General features: G+C 44.6%; 1 protein-coding gene across 1 annotated transcript in view; it reads right to left on the reverse strand.

Annotated features, from left to right (window-relative positions):
- Positions 1–10,804, reverse strand: part of NAF1 (nuclear assembly factor 1 ribonucleoprotein) — a 180,182-nt gene that overhangs the window by 51,657 nt on the left and 117,721 nt on the right. Inside the window, 1 exon segment of the mRNA XM_082243791.1 lies at positions 2,131–2,213. Within this exon segment, the coding sequence (XP_082099917.1) occupies positions 2,131–2,213 (83 nt within the window).

Raw genomic sequence — 10,804 nt, forward strand, 5'->3', positions numbered from 1 at the left:
AGGTGCCCGAGTAGAACGCTCCAAAACAGGTAAAGGTAGGACCTGACCCTTAAATGAATAAACCGAGACCACGGTCTGTCTGATCCATCCAGGAATAGATGCAGCAGAGACGCAGGCAGTCCCGTTTACGGGCCATCCGTAAGTACCGAGAGCGAGCCTGACTTAGGAAAAGACTCAGTAGTCGGCAAGTACACCTTGAGTGCCCGCACTCTAAACAGAGTAAGCAATGCACATTCCTTAGGATGTGAGGGCTCAGGACACAAGATGGGAATACAATATCCCCGTGCAAGTGAACACCAGAAACAACCTTCGGAGGGAAGGACCACTTGGCCCCATGATCAACATATAGGGAAGACAGGACAATGTTGCCAGTGCCGACACCTGCGCTCAGAGTGACAGCAACCAAGAAGGCCACCTTCGGTAATAAAGGTAGGCAAGGGATACCCTTGAACACTCGCAAACAGAGGGTCTAAAAGAACCAACTGCACCAAATCAAGGTCCCCAGTGGGTGATGGATGGAAGTACCAAGTGTCAAACCCCCTGGAAGAAGTTATGCACCAGGGCACAGGTGGCCAACGGCCTGTGGAAGAAATTAGCCAAAACCGAAACCTGACCCTCGACAGTACTCAAGGCCAACTTGTGATCAACTCCCCATTGAAGGAAGCCAAGAGTGGGAGCCCATGCAATATACGACTGTCTCGTAATATGAACAAAAATCAACCTAGAAGTCGCTTCCCACGCTTCAAGCAGGGTGGGGATCACTGAAGCAGCCAACCCCCCATCCTTCAGCACCTGGCATTCAACAGCCAAGTCGGCAATGTCAGCGACCGTAAAGTCAGATGGGAGATGGGCCCTGGAGACAATAACTCCCCCCTTAGAGGAATTCTCCAAGGAGCGTCTGGCCTGACCAGGCCGTTGTGTACCAAGCTCAGCGAGGCCCATCCGGAGCTACGAGAAAGACCGGAATCCCTTCCGCCTCGATCCTGTGAAAAAAATTTTGGCAGCAACTTGGGAGGAGGAAAGGCAGACTGCAGCCGATACTGACCTTGGCCCATCCGTGAGCACGCACACACGACCATACGGCATTGTTCAAGTTGAACTTACCGAATGTTCTTGCCCATGACAGAATGACATCCTTTGCAGGAAGAGAGAGGGTGTACCCTCCGGGACTGCCCATAGGCGTAGCCAGAACTACAGGACTAGTGTCCTACTCCTGTAGGGGGCAGTATTACCCTACTGATACGAATCAGAGAGAACTGCGTCCGTCAATGAACGATAGAGAAAAAACATATCGAGAGCGACTTCAGGAACTTAATATGTACAGTCTGGAGGAATGAAGCGAAAGGAGGGAAACATGATTGAAACCTTTAAAGACATTAAGGAGGTGAATAAGGTTCAGGAGGGCATTTTTTTTTTTTTCAATGAAAAACCACAATCATGAACACGGGGATATGACCTCAAACTAAGTGGAGAAAAGTTCCAAACGAATCTAGTAAAGTATTATTTTACAGAAAGGGTAGTTGATGCTTGGAATAACTACCAGCAGAGGTAGTGAGACAGTCAACAGTAAATGTCTTCAAACATGCTTGGGACAAATCTAGATCTATACTCAGAAAAGTGACGGCAGGAAAAGACCAAGTAGTCCAGAGTGTGCCCATTTTTTGTTTTTTTCATTCACTTTGTCTGCTTCATCATCCTCCCATATTCAACTGCTCAGGCTTAAGTTTAAATCAGATAATTAATTGTGACCCTTTCCATTAGGCTAACCCTTTGGAAATTCTTTGAAATATTCTACAGTATGTTCATTTGTAAAGCACACATTGAACATATACACTGTCAACAAAATAGAATAAAAAAAAAAAAAAAAAATTAAGCATTACAGATCTACTGTCAAAAAAAATAATAATAATTGTATAGAGTTTCCACTATCTAGCTGTAGTCTTCACATTTCTTTTCTTGTTTAGCAAAGGAAACAAAACAGTTTTTTCAATATGAAATACCAGTGTCCAAAGTCAGTCCTGCCCTCATAACAGCACTCATTTGAATTCTAATAAACACAGCTGGGCACTGCCCACACATACTTTTTTTAGAAATTTTAAAATGCAGCTAGCATGCTATCATTTAACTCACCTTCCCAACAGCAAGTCGATTCGCATTAAAAACAACAGTGTCCTCATTTAACGGTGGAATGTCATGTAATGATTCAACAATCACTGAGGGCAGAAATACACAAGAAGTCAATTAAAAAGCAAGCTACATGCAAGTAGAGAAAATTGATTTTTCTTAAGTGATCATCAGTACACTCTTATGGACTTTTTAAAAAACAAAAAGAAGGCAAAAACTACTAAACAAACAAAACCTTTCCACCTACATGATTTCTTTCAAACTAAATTTCAACTTTACAAATGCGAAGACTACTTTCCAGGGCCCCAGTATTAGGCTACATTCACATAGTCAATTTAAGTCCATTTTGTGTGTGTGCGTAGAGCAGCGATCACCACATGTAATCATGGGCTGTGCAGAGAGCTGTAAAATAGCTTCGGGCCACCGCCAACCTGTAATTATTCTGAACGGGGCCGGCAGCTGCACCTAACCTTTGACAGCTGCAGCAGGAATCCGATTCCTGCCACTACTATTCGCACCAGCCATAATCCCTGGTCTGAATGTAGCCTTAGGGCTTGGTTACATGGACGGCTCCCTCTTGCTGACCCCAAAAAAGCGGTCCACGGTGAATCGTTTTCAGAAGGTGGCAGAGCAGAGGCTGCCAGGCATTCAAGATGCAACAATGCCACCAATTTAATGGCCTTTTTTTGACAGCTGAATGGGAATTTTTTAAGTAAATACGACACCAGAACCTCATGTCAAGAGCTTGGCTAGCAGTTGTGTTGTGGACCCATTTAGCTAAATGGGTCATGTCTGGTCTCTCTTATTGCAACTGTGAAGAAAAGCAGCCTTAAGTGGCCTGTAAAACCCAGGTTCAACCACCTCTTTTGACCACTGCCTATGTACACGAAGCTTTAAAGCAAAATTTTACTATTATAAAGAAAGGTTAAAGTTAGGGATGCACCGATCAGACTTTTTTGGACCCGATACCGATATCTGGCATTGTGAAATCGCCGATACCGGAACCAATCCGGAGCTACACACAAAGCAAGCGGCTGCAGTACAGAGCAAAGCCGCTGCTTCTGTGTATGGCTCCTCCATTCACAGGCGGAGTGCATCTGATATCACTCCACCTACGAGCCGGGACTATACAGGAAGTAGCGGCTCCCATCCCATACTACTACTGCACCAAGGGATGGCTGAGCCGTTACTAAGCAAAAACCGGATCGGCCAGTGGATCAGTCAATGTTACCGATCCCCCAATGCAGCTATAATGGCCATATCGGTGCCAATATCCGATCCAAATATCGGATCGGTGCATCCCTAGTTAAAGTGAACATATAAAAAGTTAGTAATAGAAACTTCCATATTTCTATTCTAAGAACGTGCTGGCCTTAAAGGGGTTGTAAATTCAGAAAGTTTAATCCAATTGTATTCTATGAATTAAGATAAAAAGCCTTGTGTGTAGCAGCCCCCCCTTTTACTTACCTGAGGTCCCTCTCTATCCAGCGATGTCTACAAATGCCTCAGCCTTCTGGGACTGTCTCTCCTGATTGACAGCAGCTGCTCAGCCAATCAAACAGTTAGCCAATCAGGAGAGAGTGGGCGGGGCCAAATTGCAGCTCAGTGTCTGAATGGATACACAGAGCTGCAGTTTGGCTCTGGTGCCCCCATACCAAGGTACTTGCTGTAAGGGCACTCAGCAGGGAGGGAGGGGCCAGGAGCTCCAGCCAGGGACCCAAGAAAAGGAGGATCTGGGCTGCCCTGTGCAAACCCATTACACAGAGAAGGTATGACTTTTTTTTTTTTTTTTTTTTTAATATAACCCAGTTGTATAGACTAAGAAGCCTATGTCCTTATGCTTCCCGACTGAACAGTATGGAAACTCCTGTTGACTATCATAACAAGCCCTTCTAAAACCAACAGATTTCAGAAAAATTAAACTTGTTGCTCATCTCCACCAGGGATTCCAAAAGATAAAAGCAGTAATTCAATTATGTGCTCTACTCTATCATGATGTGCCAGTATATAACAGACAAGATTTGTGAGCATTGTTAGCAGGGTTGTGCTCCATGTGGGCAAGCCAGGGTGAATAACAATTGATGATTAAAAAAAAAAAAAAGTTCATTTAAAATCAGATTTTTTTGATGATCAATTTTAATTAAAATGCTTTTGGAGTACAAATCTATCTTAAAAGATAGTTTTCAATTTAAGACATAATTTAGTTTATTCAGCATGAAATGGAGCTTAGTTATGTAGCATGAGGCTGTATATTCTGCAATATTTACATTTTTGGTAAACCCCTTCAATGAATCCAAGCTCTGCATTGATGCATTCACACAATTTCACACTAACTACCAGCAAGAAAGTCTATACATTTAAAGAGCACCTGTCATTTCAGATCCATCATGGCCGTGCCCGTTATCGGGCTTCCACTCACCTGCTGCAGCCACATCACTGCCGCATAACCTGCCGTCCCATTAAAGTGAATGGGACTGTCGGTGAGTCAACAGCGGGTCAGAGGAGGAGCTGCTGCAGGACAGAGATGACAGTGCTCTTTAAAAGTTCTGATTTAACCACTTCAATACTGGGCACTTTCACCCCCTTCCTGCCCAGGCCAATTTTTAGCTTTTAGCGCTGTTGCATTTTGAATGACAATTGCGCGGTCATGCAACACTGTACCTAAACCAAATTTATGTCATTTTTTTTACCACAAATAGAGAAATAGAGCTTTCTTTTGGTGGTATTTGATCACCGCAAGGTTTTTTCTTTTTTGCTAAACAAATAAAAAAAGACCGAAAAGTTTAAAAGTTTTTTTTGTTTATGTTATACAATTTTGTAAATAGATACGTTTTTTCCTGCACAGATGAGAACTGATGAGGCCGCACTGACAGGCACTGATGAGGCACTAACATGCGGCACTCATAGGTAGCACTGATATGCAGCATTGGTGGGCACTGATAGGTGGCACTGCTGGGCACTGATAGGCGGCACTGATAGGCGGCACTGATGGGCAGCACTGATAGATGGCAATGACGGGCAGCACTGATGGGGAGGGCACTGGGGGGATCCCTGAGCCCTGATTGCCATGGTGGGCATCCCTGGGGTCATGGGTGGGCACCCCTGGGGTCAGGGATGGGCACCCCTGGTGGTTCTAGTGGCACCCCCCCCCCCCCCCAAGGGTCTGCACTCGTAATCAATGCTCTGATTACCAGTTCAGCCCCCCCGCCCGCCAGGAGAGCCGCAGATCGGCTATCCTCTACTCCTGCCTGTCAGGCATGAACTAAGGAAAGCCGGCTCTTCCTGTGAACTATGTGACCAGCTGTGATTGGACACAGCTGGCCACATGGTAAAGAGCCTACATCAGAAGGCTCTTTACCGAGATCAGAGATGCGGTGTGAGTGATACGCCGCAACACAGGTCGCCACTCTTCTCCCCCCCCCCCGGGGGGCACGCAGAGCGCATTATCCTGCTGCCTTCATAAGACGTCTAGTCAGGATAATGCAACCACCTTCCCGCCGTCAATAGCCTTCCCGGATGGGAAGTGGTTAAACCGAGTTAATTTAAATCAAGCCTTTTTACTAGTGATTTAAATCATGGTTTAAATGGACTTGATTTACATCAAATCCACCCTGTAAGTACAGGCTTACTGTATATAAAACCCCTACTAACAGGTTATAAACCTGGCTGTACAAGGCAAGTACCTTTATTTCCGGGTAATATTGAGCAAAAGGGAATTTACAGCTTTAGAACAAGTGTACAGCCCTGAATCCAACTGATAGTTCCCATATGTTGCACAGAAGACCTGCTTTGCGATACCTAAATAAAATTAGACCTTTCGTTTGGATTAGCCACTTAGCCGCCAATAAGATGTAAACCTACCCCGTAAAACAAAGCTTGAGAACCTATTACTTTTACTGAAACTAGGGTTACTATAATCGCCTTCAGCATTTAATCTCTGCAAGAAATTCTCTCACTCAGCTGTGCTAATTACAAATTTACAGTCTCGCCAGCATTTTCAACCATCAAACGAAACTACAGGATTGGTCTAATAGAATGAAAAGTACACATAATTAAGGCAAGCAATAAACATGAATAAAGCATTCAAATGAAGCAATATACAAGTACTGCTTACTGTTCAGCACAAAATAAATGAACAATTAGAGCAATGGTAAGGAATGTACACTGTGCTACAGAATGGGCAATGCTGAACCATCCCTGTGGTCTGTAATTACGGCTTGCAGTTTAGAACTATAAAAATACAGGTAAATTTAGAAACCTTTTTATTTCATGGCTTGCTTAGAAGTGAGGTTGTGTCCAGTCATTGTTAAAGGAATCATTTAAAGAAATAAATTAAAGGAAAAACACATGATGTAAAAAAATGGAGGGGGAAGTTTGTCAGATGTGTTTACATGCTCCATCAAACAACATGCGCTAAAAGCGAGATCCGATATCTGAACTCGGATATTGAAAGTTCATGTGAATGAAATAATGGTAAGAGCACTGTTGCTAAGGAACAATTCTGAGGTTGGAAGAGATGTTTAACCATAAACCTACATCTCCTAAAAATAAATCAAATAAACCAGATTTCAACATACAATTGTGCATGGAATTGAAGGATGTGGTAAATAGTCTTCAATGTCATGTTTAACCTCCAACCAGACTGTTTGACCCCCGTCCAAGTCCAGCCTATCTTTCAGCGCTGTCACTTTGAATGACAATTACTCAGTCATGCAACATTGTACCCAAATGAACTTATTTTTGGCGATATACAGTGCCTTGCGAAAGTATTCGGCCCCCTTGAACTTTGCAACCTTTTTCCACATTTCAGGCTTCAAACCTAAAGATATAAAACTGTAATTTTTTGTGAAGAATCAACAAGTGGGACACAATCATGAAGTGGAACGAAATTTATTGAATATTTCAAACTTTAACAAATAAACTTAAAAATTGGGCGTGCAAAATTATTCTGCCCCCTTAAGTTAATACTTTGTAGCGCCACCTTTTGCTGCGATTACAGCTGTAAGTCGCTTGGGGTATGTCTCCGTTTTGCACATCGAGAGACTGAAATTTTTGCCCATTCCTCCTTGCAAAACAGCTTGAGCTCAGTGAGGTTGGACGGAGAGAGTTTGTGAACCGCAGTTTTCAGTTCTTTCCACAGATTCTCGATTGGATTCAGGTTTGGACTTTGACTTGGCCATTCTAACACCTGAATATGTTTATTTGTGAACTATTTAATTGTAGATTTTGCTTTATGTTTTGGATCATTGTCTTGTTGGAAGACAAATCTCCGTCCCAGTCTCAGGTCTTTTGCAGACTCCATCAGGTTTTCTTCCAGAATGGTCCTGTATTTGGCTCCATCCATGTTCCCATCAATTTTAACCATCTTCCCTGTCCCTGCTGAAGAAAAGCAGGCCCAAACCATTATGCTGCCACCACCATGTTTGACAGTGAGGATGGTGTGTTCAGGGTGATGAGCAGTGTTGCTTTTACGCCAAACATAACGTTTTGCATTGTTGCCAAAACGTTTGATTTTGTTTTCATCTGAACAGAGCACCTTCTTCCACATGTTTGGTGTGTCTCCCAGGTGGCTTGTGGCAAACTATAAACGACACTTTTTATGGATATCTTTAAGAAATGGCTTTCTTCTGGCCATTCTTCCATAAAAGCCAGATTTGTGCAGTATACGACTGATTGTTGTCCTATGGACAGAGTCTCCCACCTCAGCTGTAGATCTCTGCAGTTCATCCAGAGTGATCATGGGCCTCTTGGCTGCATCTCTGATCAGTCTTCTCCTTATATGAGCTGAAAGTTTAGAGGGACGGCCAGGTCTTCGTAGATTTGCAGTGGTCTGATACTTCTTCCATTTCAATATTAACGCTTGCACAGTGCTCCTTGGGGTGTTTAAAGCTTGGGAAATGTTTTTGTATCCAAATCCGGCTTTAAACTTCTCCACAACAGTATCTCCGACCTGCCTGGTGTGTTCCTTGTTCTTCATGATGCTCTCTGCGCTTTAAACGGACCTCTGAGACTTACAGTGCAGGTGCATTTATACGGAGACTTGACTACACACAGGTGGATTCTATTTATCATCATTAGTCATTTAGGTCAACATTGGATCATTCAGAGATCCTCACTGAATTTCTGGAGAGAGTTTGCTGCACTGAAAGTAAAGGGGCTGAATCATCTTGCACGCCCATTTTTTCAGTTTTTTTATTTGTTAAAAAAGTTGAAATATCCAATAAATTTTGTTCCACTTCATGATCGTGTCCCACTTCTTGTTGATTCTTCACAAAAAAAATGGATTTTTGTAAGATCTTACCGTAAAATCCTTTTCTCTTAAGCTCATTGACAGACGTAGTCCTCGTTGATTCAACACACTCGGGTTATGCTGCCCTCTACAGGAGTAGGACTAGACAGGAAAGAAAACACTCTGGCCACACCTTAGGGGCAGTCCCAGAGGGTATATCCTCTCTCTCTCTGCTACAGCAGTGTTTACAGAATTTAACCCAACCCAACTCAAAAACAGAGGGGCGGGTACTACGTCTGTCAATGAGCTTAAGAGAAAAGGATTTTACGGTAAGATCTTACAAAAATCCATTTTTCTCTGTCGCTCATTGACAGACGTAGTCCTCGTTGATTCAACACACTCGGGACGTCCCAAAGCAGTACCACAAATGAAGGGTGGGAAAATGGAAATTAAATCCAATCTAGAAGGCCCAACCGATTCCAACTAGAAGTCTTCAATGCTCATCAATCAAAGATGAGACTCAACAGAAAATTCCAACAGAAAAAAACCCTCGAGGTAGACCACCGGTCTCCTCAAATTGCGGCCTGCAAAACCTTGGGGCCAAATGAGGCATCCACCGATGCCATCACATCAATCTTATAAAATTTTGTAAAGGTATGTACCGACGACCGGGTGGCCGCCTTACATACCTGGACCACTGACGCCTGATGGCGGAAGGCCCAGGAAGTACTGAGCGCTCGAGTGGAGTGCGCCCTAACAGGGAACGGAGGACTCCGACCCTTAATAGAATAAGCCTGTACCACCGTCTGTCTAATCCATTTGGAGATAGTCGCGGCAGATGCAGGCAACCCCTTTCTGGGGCCATCCGTGATCACAAAAAGTGAATCCGTCTTACGGAACGATTCCGTAGCTTTCAGGTATAGCCTGATTGCCCGAACCACATCCAAGGAATGCAACGCATGTTCCCGATGACGATTGGGCTGAGGACACAAGGAAGGTAGTACAATGTCTTCATTCAGATGAAAGTCTGAAACCACCTTTGGAAGAAAGGATGGCTTAGGATGAAGAACTACCTTATCCCTATGAATCACTAAGTATGGGGACTGGCATGACAATGCAGCCAGTTCTGACACCCTGCGTGCAGAAGTGATAGCCACTAAGAAGGCTACCTTCTGGGATAAAGTCAGCAAGGGAATCTCCCTGATGTTTTCAAAGGGAGGTTTCTGCAGAACCGACAAAACCAAATTAAGATCCCAAGGCGGTAAGGGCGCGCGGACTGGTGGAGCCAGGTGCCGCACCCCCTGGATGAAATTCCGCACCAAGGATTTTGTAGCCAAAGGCTTCTGAAAGAAGATTGCTAATGCTGAAACCTGACCCTTGATGGTGCTCAAGGCTAGTTTCTGCTCAACCCCCTTTTGCAGAAAGGCCAATATTTCGGGTCACCGAATAGGTACGTGGAGGAATTCCTAACGATTCGCACCACGCAATATAAGTCTTCCATGTGCGATAATAGACCTTGCTGGAAGTCGCTTTCCTTGCCTTAATTAGAGTAGGAATAACTGAAGCTGACAAACCTCTGTCCTTCAGTACCTGGGTCTCAATGGCCAGGCCATTAAAACCAGCGACTGTAAAGCACGATGGAAGATCGGTCAGTGAGACCGCAGACACTCTCTGAGAAGAAGTTCCCAAGGAACGTCCGTGACTAGCATGTCCAAGTCGGCCAGACTGGCTTGAAGAGCCAATCCTAGAATTTCCAAGACAACTGGCGCTGACTGGATCCGAACCAGGCTGCCCTAGAGCTATCTGGCCCCGGCCATCCGACAAAGTCTGATCGTTCTCTGTTCCCACACATTTATCAGACACCTGATTCCTATCAGGAGTGGTGATTTCTCCTGGTTGAACCACAGGGACCGAAGTCACCCAGGTAGAGGCTCCTTGGTCTGTCTGTTCAACCGGATCCGATTCTTGTGGGGAACTGAGGCTAATCTTTGGAAAAAGGTAAAGAAAATGATCTGTTCAGGGAACTGTAACTACCGCTCCCTGTAGTACTTAGATGTTGGAAGGGAAGAATCGCACCGGTAGCAGTGGTCGATGCTCGATCTAATGCCCTGAATACCGGTGAAGACGTCCCCCCACCCTCAAGCCGGGTGGGGGCGCACCTTCAGGCTGTGTAATCCTTTGCTTCAGGTTTGGCTGAGTCGGTCTTTTGTCTGTCCGACCAGCCCTTCTTGAACCCTCCTGGAGGAGTCTTGCCCTTCCCGCTTGCTCCAGCTGAGCGAACGAACGAACCCTTTATGGGCGGTAAAGAAAGGTCCCCGCTTGTTACGAGGTCCTTTAGCTTTAGCAGCCTGTGGCAAAAAAGTGCTTTTGCCCCCAGTGGCATCCTTAATGATCTCATCTAGGGTGGCCCCAAATAGGCGATTCCCCTGAAAGGGGAGATTCGTCAAGGTC

This window comes from Pelophylax lessonae, assembly GCF_965119305.1.
Source record: "Pelophylax lessonae genome assembly, chromosome: 1".
In the NCBI taxonomy this organism is placed as follows: domain Eukaryota; kingdom Metazoa; phylum Chordata; class Amphibia; order Anura; family Ranidae; genus Pelophylax; species Pelophylax lessonae.